This window comes from Acinonyx jubatus, chromosome A1, assembly GCF_027475565.1.
Source record: "Acinonyx jubatus isolate Ajub_Pintada_27869175 chromosome A1, VMU_Ajub_asm_v1.0, whole genome shotgun sequence".
NCBI lineage: Eukaryota > Metazoa > Chordata > Mammalia > Carnivora > Felidae > Acinonyx > Acinonyx jubatus.
Genome location: NC_069380.1, coordinates 176640275 through 176659740, shown reverse-complemented (window position 1 = coordinate 176659740; position 19466 = coordinate 176640275). Strand labels below are relative to the sequence as shown.

Genomic DNA, 19466 nt, shown 5'->3' with positions numbered 1-19466 from the left:
ACTTAGGAGGTCGTTGCAGTAAGCCAGGTGGCAATGATGGTAACTTCAATCAGGGCAGTGAGAGTGGGGGCAAAGAACAAACACATTCAAGATAAATTTCTAAATCCCCAGGCCTAGGTGATTTATAGGAGAGAGAGAGAGAGAGAGAGAGAGAGAGAGAGAGAGAGAGAGAGAGAAGAGAGAGAGGAAAGGGAGAGAAAAGGAGCATGATCAGAATCAAAGTCTATGGCTAGGCTGTTGTCTTAAGCTGAGGGTGATTCTAAGAAGGAAAACATAGGGAGGAGGGAGAGAGGCCTGAGAGGGAAGGATGATGTTGACATGTTTATGATGAGCTGCCAATGGGGTGTCCCAGGGGATATGTCCAGTAGGAAGTTGGACTTCTGGAATTCTCTTTATTTATAAGAAAAGACCCTAAAGCTACCAACACTTTGTAATCTTATGATCTCATGATAAATGTCCAAAAGAATGATGGCTTGACCCTAATCATAGATTGATTGTTCTAGCTTGTAATATGATTCAGGGCAGCCAGCTAAGAAACAGAGGTCCTGTGGGCACTGGGACAGTTAAGAAGAACCTTTTTTCTTTTTCTAAAATCATAGCAAATGAGACAGTCCCCCTGGACCCTTTGATGGAGGTTCACTCACTCACTCACTCACTTGGAAAACCTTTTACTGAGCACTTTCCATGAGCCAGGTATTGAAGATACAGGATATGGAAGAAGGTCCCTGACCTTGAGTACCTCCAGGGCTAGCAGAGAACACAGGAGGGCATGTAATTAATATTCCATGTTATAAGTAGAAGGAGAGTTGGATGTCAGTGTTCAGGAGACCCAGATGTTCTTAGACTATGGAATGCTAAATATTGTCATGGGGTGGGGACAGGTTCCTGTGGGATGGTATTCAGTTTTCATTTTGGTGAATCATAAAAAACTCACAGAGATACCGGGACTTCTAATTAAGTTTTACAATTTTTACTTTTTTTTTTAAAACTTCATCAAAATTCTGACTCCCTCTGTGTCTTTAGGACGACCACCACCACAGTCTACTCACTTGATGCTGTGTTAATGGTGATGCATACAACAGAAGGAGAAAGAATGATTGTAGCAGAGGGAGGGTGTACCTAGGTCTGTCTGGGGCAGAAGAGCATCAGGTGGAATCATAGAAGACTTCCTGGAGGAGGGAATATCACTTGCATGGGTCTTGAAAAAGGAATTGTGTAAAAGAAGGCATCCTTAGCTTATGCAGATGCCAAGAGAATGAAGAGAAGTTTGGAATAGATGGCAGGTAGGTTGGGGAAGTGAGGAGAAACAGGATTCAGATGCTGGGCAGCCTTGAATGTCATTCTGGGGAACCATGTGGGCTTGAAGGGAGCCATGGGGAAGAGGCCATGGGGAAAATGCCATATGTGCACATGCCCACAGGGACCAGGCAAGTATGTAAAAGAAGAACTAGGTAGAGTGACCAGTTATCCTGGTTTGCCAGGGGCTAAGGGGTTTCCTGGGACAGAGGACTTCAATGCTAAGACAAGTATGTCACCCAAGAATAAGGCCAGGCCTGGGATGCCTGGCAAGTGCATATCCAACCTCCATAGGCCCTGTCCACTTCTGGAGGTAGCTCCCAGTGCTGCCATATGGGAATGCAGAATGCTATCTCTGGATCTTCCAAGTAAGTGTCCAAGAGAAGCTGAAAATTCAAAACTTTATGGAATAGCTTCTATCTTTTAAATGTTGACAAAAAGTCAAATGTTTTATTTTTTATTTTTTAGTTTTTTGTTTGAATATAGTTGACACACAAGTCAAATGTTAAAAACAACAACAACAACAACAATACCATGCCAACCAAAGCATTTCTGTGCACTGTGTGAGTCCTGCGCACTGCCAGTTTGAGGATCTCAGAGCAAAGTGTTGTAAGCAAAGCCTCCCACATCCCACCCTGTTCCTGCCCTGAGGCACATTCAGACCATTTTCATTACACAGAGTGACTTCAGTGATCAATCGTTTGGTTTTTAATTTGATGTTCTTAACCAGATTTGGATGCTGGGCACAGAACATAATCAATCAAAGTGGGAATGAATAGTGGTAATAGAGGCACCCATTCAATTTTTTTTGAAAGATGAAATTAGTGCTCAATGGCTTGTTCTTCCCCAAATCTGGAAACCTACGTGGTGAGGGAGATAAAGCATGTGCACATCAAACATCAGCCTTCATTATTAGTGGAGGTCCATTTATTCTAGGTATCAGGGCAACCCCTTGGCTGAGATAGGAAAATAACAGTCATTTTGTTTGCGGGGGTCTTGGAGGCCAGGGGCCAGCATTTAGACTTGGTAGAGAATGGTATAGTCGATTTAACACTGTGGTCAGAACAGCTGCATTCTAGCACCCGCTCTACCACTGACAGCTGCTGAGTGACCATGGGGAAGCCACCTAATCTCCCTGGTCCATAGCTTTCCCCTTGTGCTGCAAGGACACTGGCTTGCAAGGACTCCCAAGGAGCACCCTCCCTATCATCTCTCCAATTCTAAGCTTTAACTTTGATTAGACTTTTGCTAGGATTTCTCCAGGCCTGCCGGGGCAAAAGAGTCAGCAGGGGTTTTCAAAAACAAATCCGTCCAGACAACTATGACGTCTTTTTTTTTTTTTTCTAGATAGAATTAGTAGATACGGGGTTGTAGTAAGTTGATCTGATATCTGGGCATTACCAGGCTAGCTCTCTGGATGGCATTTTTATTGTGTCACTTGATCTTTCTTTAATTGAGTGTGGATTAGAACACAGGGAAGGGAGCTGGGTACAGGAAGAAAGCGTCAAAGGCAGGGGCTCTGTGGTTAGGGAGTCTTCTGGTCCAAGAGAGGGGAGGGTGGGGCAGGTGGGAGGCGGACCTGCACTCACGCCAAGCTGCAGTGTCACCTTTATTAACGATGACAGGGAGAAGGAGTCAGCAGGCAGCTAATGCGGACTGCAGAGGAGTAATTGGAAGGTGTTGTTACCATTCCAAAGGACAGGGAAGTAGAAGTGGGACAAATGGGAATTTAAGAGGAGGGAGGTGAGCAAAAGGAAAGAATGAAAAAAATGGAGTATGATGTCATTCGGAAAATCGCAAACCAATAAATCAATGAGGTATCATTCCCAGGGCAGAGAGGAAACAGCCTATGGAGCCAGTGGGTCGGGGATCTGGGGGCTGACGGGAAGCACAACATCAGTGGGCAGTGTAGTGTCCTTACCAGAAGGTCAGTGGCAGATGAGCCCCAGAAATGGTCTTCCACCATTCTGCCACCATTCTGCCCCCTCCTCCTTGAGGCTTTTTTTTTTTTTTTTTTTTTGCACATACGACATCAGAAGGAATGCTCTATCCAAAAGGGCTTTACGGGAGCTCATTAATGTGAACCCTTGGAGTCAGCTTTTCAAAGAGTTATCTCTGAGTTCAGCTTCATAGGATTTTTTTTCATCATTGGAATCAGCTTCATAAAAGCCCAAGCATGATGATTCTGCCAGTTTTTACTGTTAACAGATGAAATAGTACTCTCTTTATAGAAGTGAAGAGCAAGGACTTTGGACAGCTGTCTTTCATTCTCAAGACCTTGTCAGCAGAGCTGTCCTGAAGGCAACCCAGTAGGCAGGTGCCTGTGTGGCGTCCCATTACCTGCAGATTGAGGCTCAAAGCTCTCAACCTGGCATTCAAGGCCCTTCCAGTCTGTCCTTCCTAGTCTCTCTCGTGATCTCCCTCTGTGAACTTCTGCTATACCAAAACACTTTGCTCATTTCCACCTCTGCGTCTTTCCTCATCCTGTTCCACATACAAAAGTGGGACAGCAATTTCGCAGCATCTCCACTATCCCTCCCCCTCCCTTGCCTATAGCAGACATCACTAATCAATCAACACTCTTTCCTGCTGAGCTAGGACTTGGCCTTAGAATCATTCCCCACACAGCTCTTTTAGGCAGTTACTCCCGATCAAATTAATCAAATTATAAAATGAAATGTATTTTCTATAGATCTAAGATGTCCTTTCCCATTTTTAGCTTAATCCCTTTCAATCATGTAGTTCCTCAAGCCCCACATACTCTGTGAAATTTTCCCTAAACATCCCTACCCACAAAGGTCATTTCCACTTCTTAAAAGCCTAGAGAAAGCTTTACTTATAGCACTCATTTTGCACCTGTCATCTGGCTTCATAACATATATCTCTCTTCAGATCAGAGTTTCTCAACTTCAGCACTGGTGGCATTTTGAGCTGGATCATTCTTTGTTGTTGGGGCTGGCCTGTATATTGTAGGGTGTTTAGCAGCATTCCTAGCCTTTATGCAATAGATATCACTAGCAACCTCCCCTCTCCTCCAATTATGACAGATTGCCCTAGTTGAAAACCACTATATTGATAGACAGATAGATAAATGATAGCTAGCTAGCTACCTAGACAGGGATAATCTTCCCTAGTACTCTGAGATCTTCAGAGTGTCATAGGTACCTGATACAGCTCCTTACAGATAATAGGTGCTGAGTAAATATTTGTTAACCGATCGATTAATTGGGAATAAGAAGTGGAGGATTAGCTGGGAAAGGAGAAAATCCTGCCCTAATGTGGATTAATAATTAAACCATCAGTGTGTCATTGCTTTGGTTGAGCCCTGTAAAGTTAAGCAGTCAAGGCAGGTGTTGCAAAGAGGCCACCTGCACACACACCCAACCGTTATTATCATGCTCAGACCTGAGTACCAGATTCTGCTGGGACTAGCAGGCCACTTGCAGCAGGGAAAACTCGACCTATCTGGGGGAGGTTGGGGAGGCACAGGGAGAGTCCTGGTTGGAAAGCTGGGCTTGAAGTTTAAAACGCAATGTGAGAGAGATCTTCTTTACTCTTCTTCACTCCTTGTGAAGTAAACACAAGGGGTAAACTAAGCAATCCTTTTATCCACAAAATAATCATCCCTTCTGAAAACCTTCTTGCCTCGCTGCCTGGTTGTCTGTGAACACATTTGTCTGCCTGCCCCTCCTCTCATCTAAACATGGAGACTTTGTAAAGGGAAACAAAGGGCAGGGAGAGATTGTATAAATCATCATCCGCAATGCAGCTCTCCAGGTCCACAGGGAGGTTTAAATCATCCTCCACGAGTCAACCAAAAGCTAACTCCACACTTCCTCAGCTGATCAGCAAACTGTTCTGGTGAACCAGAGAGGGGGCTGAAGCTGAGCATTGCAAGAAGGTTTTCTGAGTGCTTCTGGTGTGCCAGGCTCTACACAGGACCCCTGCACCTGCCTTCTACTTACTCCTCACAACAGTGCTGTTGGTAGCACTGGTCCCTTTTTCAGGGATGAGAGAACTGAGGCCAGAGAGATCAAGTATCTTGTCCAAAGTTCCAGAGCATGTTGAAGAGAACCGGCGTTTGCTCCCAGACTTAGGATTCCCTGTCTAGTGCCTTCTAGGAAAACTGCTTCTATGGGAAACCAGATATATTTCCAAGTACATGGCACTGATGTTCCACTCTGAACCCTTCTTGGCCTTCAATGCCCTAAGCACTGCAGAAGATCGAGTGTTTATCCGCATTTGAGCCTAAAATCATGGGAGACTCATAAGCCACAGGGCACAGTCATGAAGAGAGCTAGCTCTGTCTGTGTGGCTTTGTGTCTACCCATATGCCAAGCTACCTCCATCCATCCATCCCTCCATCCATCCATCCACCCATCCACCCATCCTTCCATCTCTATACAGGCATAGGAAATATCTAGAATATTTCTTAGTATTCGAGAAGTTTATTGAATTGAATGGAATATTGAATGTTCTTAATATTCAAGGCTATTTAGGCAGGGAGCACAGTGAGGTAAAATGTTATGCCCTTTTCCTTTCTTCGTGTACTTTAAGGATTTGCTTAATTTTCCTGTCACTAAGATTATATCATGTCTGCAAAATGGTAATGTCTTTCTCTTTTTTCTAAGAAAAACAAAAGCATCGTGGGGTCAGGCTGATCTAGCTAAGTCATGTCACCTCTCTGCTTCTAGGTTTTCTCATCTGTAAAGTACATGTGGTTTTATCAAGATCACCTGGATACTGGGAGGATTAATGCATATATACCACTTGGCCCATGGCGAGTGCTCAATAACTGATGGTGGTTGTGACCATCACTATACTTTTTAGCCTAGTGTCTGACTCATAAATGTCCAACTACTATTAGCTTCTCCTTCTTCCAGTTCTTTTCTTCTCTTGCCACAACCATATAAAAAGTCCTATAAAAAGTGCTGGATACAGGCTTAGCCCTTTAAATGGTAGTTATTGTCCTTTACCCCACAATGCCTCCTGCCTGAAACATAGTATCCTTTTGTGAATCTTTCTTCTATTGGAGGTTGATCTTGGTGTCATACATAACCTTGATCCACACGTTTGTAGAAGAAGGTGAGGGGCTGCTTAGGATACTTATCCAGAGCCCACATCCTGGTGATACTCAGCGCTTTGATTTTTCCCAGGGAGAAGTGAGCTGAGGACAATACTGTATTGTCCAGGACTCCAAACAGTCTTTTTGCACAGCCTTTCTTGAGGCATTCAGTGCAAAGATTTGGAGGCCCATCACTGGTATATGTGCTGAGAATAAATCCATGCTTCTGAAACTATTCTTCTTGCAATCACATTTGTGAACTTCACCCACACCTCCACAAATGTTATTAGAAACATTAAAAAAAAATCTTCTGTTCAATTAAAACTGGGCGGGTGTTCCTTCCCAGCAAGCAGGTTTCTCAGGTACCACAGATGGGAATGGCTTTAATCAGAGACTGGGAGCCACTGGAGCAGGCTCCCCTTCATTCAGCTCCAAATAAAAGGGAGATGAGCCCACTAAGCTTGAAGATAGATGGGATCCGCATAAAACTAGAGTCCACTCTCTTGCCTGAACAAAGAGGGACAGAGTACGCTATAAAATAATAATTTAGTGAGAAGCATTTGCCGAAAAGAGGTCACACTACCAGGAATAAGGAAGAGTCAACAGTGAAAACAACTTGCACTTTTCACAGACCCATGACCGTGGGAATAAGTCCAGTACAGTGTCTTGGAGATGGGCTTATGTGGTAAGATATGGGAGCCATCTCTTTAAAGAGGGGTTCTTGAAACACACAGCAGCAAGAGTGAGCTTTTTAAAACTCGAATCAATGGCCTCCTTCTGCACTTTGGAGGAAAATCCATATGCTTGCCTCTGACCCCCACGGGCCCATAGGATCTGGCCTCTGCCTGTCTCTCTGACCTCATCTTATATAGTGTCTTCCCTCATTTCATACCTTCCAGCTATGCTGGCCTTCTTTGGGATCCTCCAGGACTCCAAGCACATCCACCTCAGGGCCTTTGCATCTGCTATTCAATTGCCCAGAAATGCTGTTCTGCCAGATTTTTGCATGACTGACTCTCATCATTCAGATCTCCATTCAAATGCCAGCTCTCTAAGAGGCTGCCTTTGTCTCCCCTGTTGAAAATAGTTTCCTTCTCACTCCATCCCCATTTCATTGCTGGGTAATATTTCATTAGTAGCAGATATCACTGCCTAAAATATTATTACTTGGTTATTCATTCATTCTACTGTGTTTCTCCATCCCTGGCCCTCTATCCAATGGGAATAAGAGCTCATTAAGAACAAATCTTGTTACTCTCATTTCTGGTTGTATCCCCTGCAGCTAGAACCAAGCCTGAAACATAGTAGGTGCTCAAGAAATATTTGTTGAATTAAGGAATGTGTGAAAGAACGATCTCACTGTAGCTTGATCAAATATAACTTAAGATGGAGTACACTCAAAAGCAGAACAAAAATTCTTTGATTTCTGGCCTCTCCCAAGGCAAAGGTGGTCTACACATGACCCTAACTTTTCAGAGTTTGTGTGTGCAGGGTGGTCCCTATAACATTCTTTTAGAGATGAGGAATACTATAATAAATTCAGTCTCTCATCTAACATGTATTTATTGAACCCACACTAAGTGCAAGTTCAATTCTAGACTGGTGATACAGCAATGAATAAATGGACAAAAATCTCTCCCCAGGTGAGCTGACAGTGCTGACATGGGAGACACAGTGGATTTATGAAAAGATACAGGTTTTAGAGTCAGAAAGATTCAGATTTTAATCCCTGTCCCATCATATACTAAATGTCTATCTAGGCAAGCTGCTTGACCTCCATACATCTCACTTTCCTGATCTATAAAATGGGTATAAAGTTGACCTCATGAGTTTGTTGAAATGAATCAGTGACATGATGAATGTAGAGTCCTGAGCACAAGGAATGAATGAATGGAATTTGCTTGCCATCCACCTCCCCCTTGGGATCCCATTATATCCTTTGGATGGTTTAAAGTGACCCACATCACAGAGCCATAGGCACAGGTCCACCAAGATCAGAATGTGTTCGTCTCAAATAAAGAGTATGTTACCAGTTCAGTCTTCTTTTCCAACCTTGATTTAAAGCAGCCTTGTCTGCCCCTCCCTTCCTGCTCCTTGTGAGTGATGCTAGCTCTCTGAGGAGACACCTGCAGCTCTGGCCCTGGCAATGCTGAGTAGTTGAGCCATCATTAATGCCCACAGCACCAGGCAGAGGTGCACACAGATAACTCTACACTAGTTGTCATCTTGTACAGATATAATGTGTCAGGGCATATCCAGAGTATATGGCATCCAAGTGCACTTTTCTGTTTTCCTGTGATGTTGTGCCTTTGACGTGGAGCTGGCCACATGAAACCCTGGGGTCTGTGCCCATCAAGAAGCTTCCCCTGAAAGAAGGTAACTTGGTTTACTCTATCACACAGCAGGATCTCTGGGTAACCAAAGAATGTCACTGCACACAGAGACAGGGGGATACGTTTTTGATGAAGACAGTTGTATTTCATGCTTTTGAACAATTTGGGTGCTATTGTGACTCTTCCTACCTTCTTGCAATTGTCCCCAAATAAAAGAAACCTCCCAACGTATCTGGCCCAAGAGGCACATGTTCAATATACTTGACAGCTGGACTTTGGGCATGTTTTTAACCAAAGGCATGTTCGGAGTCAAAGGGCACTGAGCTGTTATTGGGAGCACTTGATGTGTCCACAGACAGTCATGGGTAAGTGATCTCATCATATCCTTCTTCCAGGTCAGGGATTTCAATTGGCTAATCTGCATAGTTTCCCTAGACCACAGTCAGCAAGAATGAGAATAATAATAACAGCTGACAATTATCGAGGGCTTTCTATGTTCTAAGTGCCTTTTGATTTAATTCTCACCAGAACTGTATGAAGTAAGGAACATTTTTTATCCCCTTTTACAGATGAGGACACTGAGGCACAAGACCCTGCCCAAGGCCACACAACTAGTAAGAGATAGAGCTGAGATTTGAATTCAGATAGGCTGGCTCCTAGGCCCTCTGATGCTCTACATCCTGGCAGAACCAGGTGTAAACTCTTTGGAGCACAGCCTTATCCATCCCGCTCACTACTGCACCTTCACACCTAGCACAGTGCCCAGACTTGATGGTTGCTAAGACAGAACAATACACTAGATTCCCCCCAAATCACTACAAACTGTAACTCTGAGTAGCCTACAAAGCTCTAAGATGAAGGGGTTTTAGAGTCCCTATTTCTCCTAACACAACAGCCTCCCACTTCCGGTCCTGGATCCACCACACAGACAGTGCCAATTCCACCCAGGAATAAAATCTGTTATATAACCACATGGCAGATGTGGGGGTGAATGGAGAAGCAACCTGAGAATGACATTTGGCCACTCTTAGCCTCCAAAGGAAATAAATGTCCTGATAAATAGAACTTTTCATCTCCCTATGAGCCTCCCTTGGTATGAAAACTTTCCTTCATCTCCTCTCCTTGGCGCTTTCTATATTTTATTTTATTTTGGCCCTGCACATTATTTGAAGTTACTATAGCAACGTGTCACCAGCTGGTATCGCGTAGTAATGTTGGCATTTAGGTAGCAAGCTCCCAAAGTTAGCTGCTTCTCTCCCTCTGTGAGCTCATCCCTCCCACCATCTCAGGTGAGTGGGGGATGCATCCACAGCAACCATCCCCTCTCCCCCTGTTTTGTTTGTTTTTCAAGGCAGGGCAAACTGATAGCCTCTCCCGGGTCCACTCAGCACTGCAGGGGGCTTGACTGTTGTGTGTATGTGTGTGTAGGTGTGTTTGCGTTAGAGGTGGTTAAATAGATATGTTTGAGTTAACTGATGTTCACCCAGCTATCGGCCTTATCAATATGCTGCTGCTGATGATGATGATGATGACGACGATGATGATTTTTCTATGCAAAGGAGCCAAATGATTTGGGGAGGGCTACTCTCCTGATCCCAGTCATCTAGTATCCCAGCTAATTAATATTAATCACACGATACCGGGTTTCTCTTTTTCTCTCTTGCCATCACACAGTGAAGAGACCCTGGCTGTTTCCCTTTGGAGCTTCAGCTCTCTCCCAGGTGTGCAAGACTTCTCTCCACACTGATGGGCTGAATTAATTAAGAGGATTGATTGTGGCGGATCGCTGAAGAGGGTTCTATGTGGCAAATAAACCCTGCCACTCAAGGCGTTAAGTAGCCCCTCATCAGCCAAGTGCCTGCAATGATTGCACTTATTTTTACACGTTTGACCTAGTTTCAAACCGTGTCTCTCCATGCTGTGATTCATTAGCTACATTTTCAACCGCCCCGAACGGAGCCGAGGTGACTCTGCCTGATTTGTGCCAGCGTCTCGGATACAATTTCTCTCTGGGAGTTAAGATGCAGGTCCCCCTGCTATTCTGTTTTAAGAAGCAATTTCCTATCTAGGCAGCTGGCATGCTGCTTGGCTATGGATGAGTGGCTGCCTCATGCCTTGGTAGTAAATGTATGTCACCTATAGCATTTCTGCCAGGGATGGGAAGAGGGGGATTCTCCCTAGCTTGGACTGAAGGGCATCCCTCCACCCTGCCGTCGAGTACCCCATGCAGTACTCGGGCTTTTCCATGTTGCCAACAGGACTGGGAGATTTGGCTCCTACACTATAAAGTTTGAGCAATGTCGATGTTAGGAGTATCTGAGTTGCTAGTGAATCACACCCCCACCCCATTCCTCTCTCTTTCTAAACATTTAAAACATGGTGGATGTAGGAGTAAGGTCTCAAACTCATAAAAAGGGAAGGGGACAGGAAGCTAAGAGGTGGATTGCCATGTTAAGGATATTACTGAAAAAGGGATAAACGTCAGAGAGGCATAATATTATCCCATCATTCTATCATTATGTGACAGAGTGTTTAGTTTCTTTCTTTCTTTCTTCCTTTTTTTTTTTGTTTTGCTTTGTTATTTGTTTTTTAATTTAAATGACAGAGGGGAACCTGTTCTGAATGCAAACCTGCTGCTGGCATCTCATGCCATTTCACTAATCAGTCGGTCACATTGGTGTGATTTCTGACAGATTTGGTACTAAAGTGGGCTAGACATCATAGTAGGAAAAAAGGGGTGCTTCTAGTCGGATGGAAAACACTGTCATTTTTCATTAACAGCCAAATGCAGGTAACTTGTCCAAACTTCAGTCACATTGCACTACAAATCGTACTGTAAGGCACTGAGCTGGGTTTTTCTATGTGGTAGTTAGAAGGAAGAAATGAACAAGCCGGTAAAAGTAATTTTGATTGATTGGTGGACTGTAACACACTGAGCAAGTCCTTATAAAAAAAATAGTGGATCCTTTCTTAAAATGGTTACTCTCTCTCTCAGTCGGGAGTAGAACCCCTTCCCCTTTTATTTTCTTTTAAAATGAAGCATGGAAGTTTCTCTAAACAAGGCTTAAGAAAATGCAGCCTTTTCAAGGTAATTCCAAGCAACTTGAGCTTTGAGGTTTGTTTTTTTGCTTTTCTCCCCCACTTCAAATTCAAATCAAGCCATTGGAAATAACAAGCATTCCGTATCTATGCATTTGGGGCAGCCTGCAGTTCTGACAATGGTAGATTTTCCACCACACACAACCACACACACACACACACACACACACACACACACACACACAAGCTCACGGTCCCAGGACTCATTTAAGCCAAAGCTTTAAAAGTAAACTATTGTCCAAGAGGCGATAGCATTTTCTCTTAGAGGATCATGGATCATAAAAAATAAAACCTGCCCAAATCTCTTACCTTGAAGCAGTAGAATTACCTGCAGAGATGTCCTCCCTTTCCTTGCAAAATGAGCCAGGCTTTGACCAGCAGCAGAATTACTCCAAAAGAAGGAATGATGAGTCCTTTATGTTGTAATTTTCACTGTTTATATGCAAGAAGTGTAGTGGGTCTGCTCACGTAGGAATAAATAAAAAGCCGAACAAACTGCTCGGCAGCTACCATGTGAAAAGAAAAGACCTCTAGTGGTCATAGGCTGAAATCTTTGAGGAGAGGAGAGATGAGATGGAGGGAGTAGAGGAAACACATGCGTGTGTGCGCGCACACACACGCTCATGCACATACACACACACACACCTCTCAAACTCTCTGATTTCTCCTTCCTGGCATCCAGCCTGGCCAGCGGGATACACAATTATAAATCTTCTTTCTTGGTTTAAGTGGGTCCTGCTTAAGTTAACAGAGATGGTAGTGTTCTGTCTCGTTTGAAAAGGACTGATAATTTCACAAACTCACCACCACCCCCTGGGGGCCTGAGCAGAAGAGGATTTGCCTTCCTGGATGGTCAAGACAGCTCACTCCAGTGTAGAGGCTCCGGGTCCCCATAAACATAGTGTCCTCACTGTTGCTCCCAAGAGTCCCAGCTTTGCACTCTCTGCCAGCTTTGCATGTTTTCTAAGCATTTATGGTGTGTGAGTGTGGTGGTGGTCACTGGCGGGCAGGGCTGGCTTCATGGGTGTATGACCTTGCCTGGTGCCCAGAATGGGCACTGGGGCTGTCTTGAAATTCTGAATAATTTTTAATAAGGACTGTTCATTTTCATTTTGTTCTGAGCCCCACAAACTCTACAGTGGGTCTTGCTGATTGGGAAAGCATGTTATTCCTGACATCCTAATTGGAAAAAACCTAGAAGCAAATGAGATTCCTGTTCTCTGGGAGTTACTTTTAGGAATGTGATCTTGAGGACATTCAGTTATCCAAAAGACTTCCTGTGGAGGAACACAGAAGGAGTTTCTTGGGACATTGAGGCTGTTCCTCCACTACTATAAACTATAAAGCTGTAATGTATAAGGATATGTATTGTGTGTGTGTGTGTGTGTGTGTGTGTGTGTGTCTTTCTAAACAAAGATAGCAGTTTGTGATACCAAGCCCATTTTCTTGGTTCACACATAATACTTCCAGGCCCACCACTCTGGTATGCCATTTGTCTGACACCTTTTAGCAGTAAGGTTCCCTGGAAAGACCTACATCACATTGAGTAGGCCCTCTTCCATAAGCCTGCCCTTGACCAAACCTAGTGGGACTTCCTTTGACTAAGATGGCAGTCCCATTGGAATCTTGCAGGAGACAACCTTGAGTGGCTCCTCTATCCTGGTGGATTTGTGGTTGGTACTCCCTTTACAAGGTTTCCAGAGTAGATATTCCTAAATGCTGCTTGCACATACTAGCCTAAACAGAAAATACACCCTGATACAGAGTCATAAAATTTGGAAGGGTAAAGCAGAAAGGGGTATGGTGATGTACTCTGGTGCATGAAAGAATGTGGTTCTTGCTCCTCTGATCCCATGCAGACCCGCCTCTTCTCCAAGTCCTTGCATTGATTTCTCTCTTGTCTGAATCCCTCTGACGCTTGGTCTGCTTGGCAGATTAAAGGTCTTGTACTTTTTCCCTCATGGATGTTAACCTTCCTTTCCCAACTAGATCATGAACTCCTGAAGAGCAAGAACCACCTCTTCTCATTTCTTTTATCCTCCAAAGCCCTTAACAAGTGCTGGTTACTGGTAGCTACTGGCTTCTCACTGACTGAGTCATGATGGTTTAACAACTGACCCCTCTATAGAGAAAATAAGTGAATTCAAAGCATTATAGGAATCATTTGATCTTTTTGACACATATGTGGGGGTTGAAATGGATGGATTATTGTCTTGCTTTACAGATGAAACGATTGGGGCTTAGATATTAAAATTATTTATCAGAAAATCAAACTGTCTTCGGGATCTTGATAGAGACTAGATCTCCTGACACCAACTCAGTGGTCTTTTCCCAAAGACTTCTACAAGCAGCTGTAGAAGTGATAGGTCAGGCCCTATCTTCTGTATCCGAGCTCCCACTACAGTCCCAGTCACATAATAGCTGTTCAATAAATGCTTTTGGGAAGAACGAGCCCATAAATGAACCATAAGGAAACATTTCTTCATAGGCAAGTTTCACTTGCTGATCCCCTTTGGGGGACTTTTTATACTTGCCCGAGATGGTTCGGTGTTTTCCAGTCTGAAGTCAAGGAAATGAAAAAGATGAATCTCATGGTTCTCTCTTCACTATTTCATGGCAATTTTCTTTATTTCTTACAGAGTCACTTTGTGGCATGTATGACAGCCATCTTAAACCAGATGGGTGACCAGCACTATTCCTTCTATATTGAGACCTTCCAGACCAGCTCTGAACTTGTGGTGAGTCTACAGGATGCTGGGGTGGGGGGCAGTGGAGGGGAGACATGCCACACTGTTGGCTCTTAAGAGTTTAGAGTAAGAAGGGCGCCTGGGTGGCTCAGTCGGTTAAGTGGCCGATTTCGGCTCAGGTCATGATCTCGCGGTCCATGAGTTCGAGCCCCGCATCAGGCTCTGTGCTGACAGCTCAGAGCCTGGAGCCTGTTTCAGATTCTGTGTCTCCCTCTCTCTGACCCTCCCCTGTTCATGCTCTGTCTCTCTCTGTCTCAAAAATAAATAAACATTAAAAAAAAATTAAAAAAAAAGAGTTTAGAGTAAGATGTCCCAGTGGACTTTGTGCATGTGTGTGTCTAAGTTACAAACACATTCATGTGATTTCCTAGTTCTAATTTCCATTTAGGCTTGTATATACCACTTCTGAAGGATGTCTTCAGTCCCTGTCAGAGGTGAAACCTGAATGTCCAGTCTAAATATGCTGCAACAAATGTTTATTGATGAATTATGGACATTTGGGGGCTTACAAGCATGAGTGTTAGCCACACAGTCTTGGATTTGCATCCAGGATTTGTCATGGAGAGCTATGTGACCATGGACAAATTAACCCCTCTTAAGCCTCAGTTTCCCCATCTGAAAAGTGCGGATGATGTTATTTATGTCATAGTGTGGGGAAGGATTAATGAGAGCACAGAAGTTCTCACATATTAAGTTACCAGTAAAAGGTAGCTATTTCTATATTATGATCACAAATGCATGGAGGAAGTTGGCCTCTGAACCCCCTTACTCTTCTAGCCTCTCAGGACTCATTTGTTACAGAACTGTCTGCACAGGACTGTAGCCTATAGGCTCATAGCTCTGTAGCACATGACATAATCACCTTTGTCATTGTCTCCTTACTGCTGCCAGTCAGGAATTCTGCTGCTGGGGCTCACTTTCAACTTTCCTTAGAGTAACCAAGGGTTCTAGAATTGAACCAATCTCAGAGAGTGGCCCATATAAAGGGAATTATTAGAAAGCCAATGTCCTACTCTTTCAGCCATTCAGCAGAGAGATAGTCTCCTCACTGGGTGCAGTATTGGGAAGAAATGGAACCTATTTCTGGATATACACAAAAGAAAACAAAAGGAGAGCCAAATATCCCAGGATTTCTCCCCAATTTCTCTATGCCATGTGACATGGAAATAGAGAGATCAGGATCCTAATGTTTGATCCTCAATGGAAAGAATGGTGGGAAGAGAGTAGGAAAGGGAATTCTTATTTGTTGAACATATATGCTTTCTTGTATAATCTTCACAACAGTATAACATAGGGATTAGTAGTCACATTTTACAAGTCTACAATCTGCTTGCTCAAGGCCACATAGGAAGTATGTGGCAGAGTAGGATTTGAACTTCTGTCCTAACCCTGACAGCATGCTATAGCTTCTCACTCAGAAGCTAGGTTTTACATCTATGAGCCAGAGGCTTTGTTGCCATAAGAAGGGAATGAGCCTGTGATGATACCCACACTCCCCCAAGTGTTATCAAGGATGAATAATTCTCAGCATTGTCATCATCGAGCGCTTAATGAGCTCTTACAATGGTCCAGGCTCTATGCTGAGCATCCTTTAGACAGTGTGCACTTAATATTCATAGTAACTCTTTGAGTTAGATGTTATCCCCATTCTGCTGATGTGGAAACTGGGACTTAAAGTATTGAGGTAATTTTCCCTAGAAGCAAAGATTGCTGAAAAGGAACAGATGTCATTTCCAGAATTTTGCAATTTAGCTTAAAGCAGTGATTTTCAAATTATATTCCTCCCATCTTCACTATCTTCTACCATAAACACACACACACACACACACACACACACACACACACACACCCCACAGCTCTTCTACTTTTATCTATTTTATTTTATTTTTTTTAATTTTTTTAACGTTTATTTTTGAGAAGAGAGAGAGCATGAATGGGGGAGGGTCAGAGAGAGGGAGACACAGAATCTGAAACAGGCTCCAGGCTCTGAGCTGTCAGCACAGAGCCCGACGCGGGGCTCGAACTCATGGACCGCGAAATCATGACCTGAGCCGAAATCGGCCACTTAACCGACTGAGCCACCCAGGCGCCCCTACTTTTATCTATTTTATATGTTAGGTTCTGGGTAATATTTTCTTTGGACCTGGAATTCTGCTGTTAGAATAACTTGGAAACCCCTGGCTTAAGGAAAGAACTCTGAGTGGGTTTCCTACTGATTTTAAATTTTACTGGAAGCATAGAGACAGTATGACTTTTCTTCCTCAAGCTTAGGAGTGTCCACATGACAGTGGTCCTGGTCTTTGCCATTTGGACTTGTCTTGAATTTGTATTCTCCAAAGATGGAGCAGAATCTTGGCCTGCTTCAATCAATATCTGATGGGGTGTGTTGAGATCCACTCTGAGCCTCTTCAAATGAGAGGAAGAGAGTCCCTGGGCTGTTTCCTCTAATGTGCCCATGGATGTATCTGTTACATATGAATGAGCTGTGTTTATACTACTGATAATTAGATGGTTGTGTTTATAATTGTTTGCTAAATGACCTGAGATGCCTTCACAAAGTATAGAGTATTTCCATATTAAATACATATCTGGGAAGATGATTATAAAATTGCAACATCAATAAATGCATTTACTTCTTTCTTCCCAAAGACAGAATTGCTAGTGCTTTGTTTTGAGAGTGTTTTCACTTTCCATATTCACATTCCACTTGTATTTGTGAAACAGTCTCCTGGTAAGTAACTTGAAGCTTCCACTTAAAAATCCACCGCTATTGGTTTCTTTGGACTTATTTGAAAGGCTGTGCCCTTTCCTTTTCTGCCCCTCCAAAAAATAATAAAGAAAAAACGTAAACAGCACTGGGCACTTCTAGTGAGTTCCTACAAAAGAAGATGACGGGTGTGTTTCGCTTTACAATTTCAGGACTTCTTAATGGAGACCTTCATCATGTTCAAGGACCTCATTGGGAAAAATGTGTATCCTGTAGATTGGATGGCCATGAGTATGGTTCAGAACAGGTGAGCTGTCACTCATTCCTAACAGCTACCTCACCCCAGCGATCATTTTAAAGAGCACTCGTAGAGACAAGGTGGGGATACCTTTTCCCTGGTGAAAATAAAAAGTGTAGCAGAGTCTTTCTTCTTTTAAACCCCAAGGAGTTCCACACCAATCTTGAACCTTCTTTTTTTTTTTAAATGTTTTAGTTTTCATGCCTTTTTTATATACTGAGTTGGCTAGCCCCCACCTTCTCCATTCTTCAAATACCAGTTAAAGTAACATGCTTTGTGAAGTCTTCCCTAAACTCTCGAGACAGTAGACCTTAAGGTCAGCCTTATTAAAATTATATTATTTTAACATTTATTCAAAATAATAAAATATATTTTGTGACACAGAGTAAAATAAATTTAGGAAGCATTGGATTAAATAGCTTTGAAAAGATTTCTGTGCTGCAGGACTTCCTAGAGCCTTCAGTATGCTCGTGGAATTCTCTGGAGGATTTAGGATACAGAATTTCACAAATGTATTTGTTAGTGGAATCGTTTGGTGTTCATATATGTATGCTTCTCTGTGTGTATATAATTTCTATTAACATCTCATAGGATACCAGTATAACCCAAGTATAATTCAGATCCCACATAACCCAGCACAACATTAAAGAAAAGTAATTATCTCTCAAATAGTATCATCTCATCCAAATGAAATTCAAATGCTAAGACTCAACAATACTTTCTGCTATTCCCTTTCTCCATTTCTGTGGTTCTCAGTATCTCTCACATCCTATGCTTTATTCAAGTTTCTCTTAGAATCTTATTCTCAGTCCTTATCCACAAACCCCTTTAAAATTGGATCCTCTTGGCCCCTTCCCCTTTTTTCCCCTCACTTACTTCCCTTTGGCTTTGTATATTTATTTTAAATCCACCCAATGAAAGGCCTTCACTCTACACTGTTGTCTGTCTCTACCTATTGCCCTTGTTCCATATCGCAAAACCAAGAATTGACTGGCAAATGGGAATATCCCTAGAGGGTGAAAGAAAAAGAGAAGTTGAAGAGGCAGATGCAGAATTCTCCTTAATGGGAGGCAAGGAGGAAAGACTCTAAACATTTACTTATTAATAATTTTGTCATTGGATACAGTCTGAGAATTTCTATCTCGTGTATGCCTCATAGCTGACTCCAGTCCCGGGTGACCCTCATCCCTTACCTTTCTGTCCTCTGAAAAGATGTTCTTCTACTAATTGGATGCCTAAGTGTCTAGCCATGTGACTTGATAGACACACTTACCCACAGTGCTCTTGGGGCCAGCTTTAGGGGCTGGTGAAGGGAAGAAGAGGTTTCTCAAGGCAGAAAAAAGTATGTCTGTGCATCAGAGCTTATGTTGGGAGGAGGAAAATCACCCCAGCAATAAAATGTCAGAATTCTCATTCTGAGCTAACCTTGCCCTGATTCTCCCTGTTCACATCGCACAGATGGGAGTCAGGCTTTGCAATGATTAAAGTGTTGGTGGGAATTAGACCCAGGCCACATCACAGATCAGAGGCAGGTCCATTTCTACCTCTATGTCAGGGCCAGCTTTCTGGGTCTGCAACTTGTGCAGTTGCTTACCACCCTACACTATAAAAGTCCCCATACTTGGTGTAATGCCCTCTCTTTATCATCTTGAAATTCTTAGTAATTTTTTGACAAGGAGATTCACATTTTCATTGTGTACTGAGCTCAACAAATTATGTAGCTGATAGTACCTTATGTCAATGTTCAGTCATCTCATATTATGGTAGTAGCCAGCTCTTAAGCTGTATGTGAATCCTCTTACTGTCTGCCAGCTGGTCAATAATGTCTTCAGGCTTTGCCAAAATACATGAGGCACCCACATGAGTCATCTTCAACTCACCCTTTACTTTAGATACATTCAACTATTCACTGTTATCTACC

General features: G+C 43.1%; 2 protein-coding genes across 3 annotated transcripts in view; one reads left to right on the top strand and one right to left on the bottom strand.

Moving 5' to 3' along the window:
* INSYN2B (inhibitory synaptic factor family member 2B) overlaps positions 1-12401 on the bottom strand; it is a 120302-nt gene extending 107901 nt beyond the window's left edge. Inside the window, exon 1 of one of the 2 annotated variants that reach the window (XM_027034126.2) lies at positions 12103-12401. The gene's annotated coding sequence lies outside the window, so the exon portion shown is untranslated. The remainder of the gene's footprint in view (positions 1-12102) is intronic. The other variant, XM_015065770.3, reaches the window with a different exon arrangement.
* DOCK2 (dedicator of cytokinesis 2) overlaps positions 1-19466 on the top strand; it is a 413885-nt gene that overhangs the window by 304929 nt on the left and 89490 nt on the right. Inside the window, exons 28-29 of the mRNA XM_015065771.3 lie at positions 14433-14531; positions 17460-17554. Coding sequence (XP_014921257.3) covers positions 14433-14531; positions 17460-17554 — 194 coding nt within the window. The remainder of the gene's footprint in view (positions 1-14432; positions 14532-17459; positions 17555-19466) is intronic.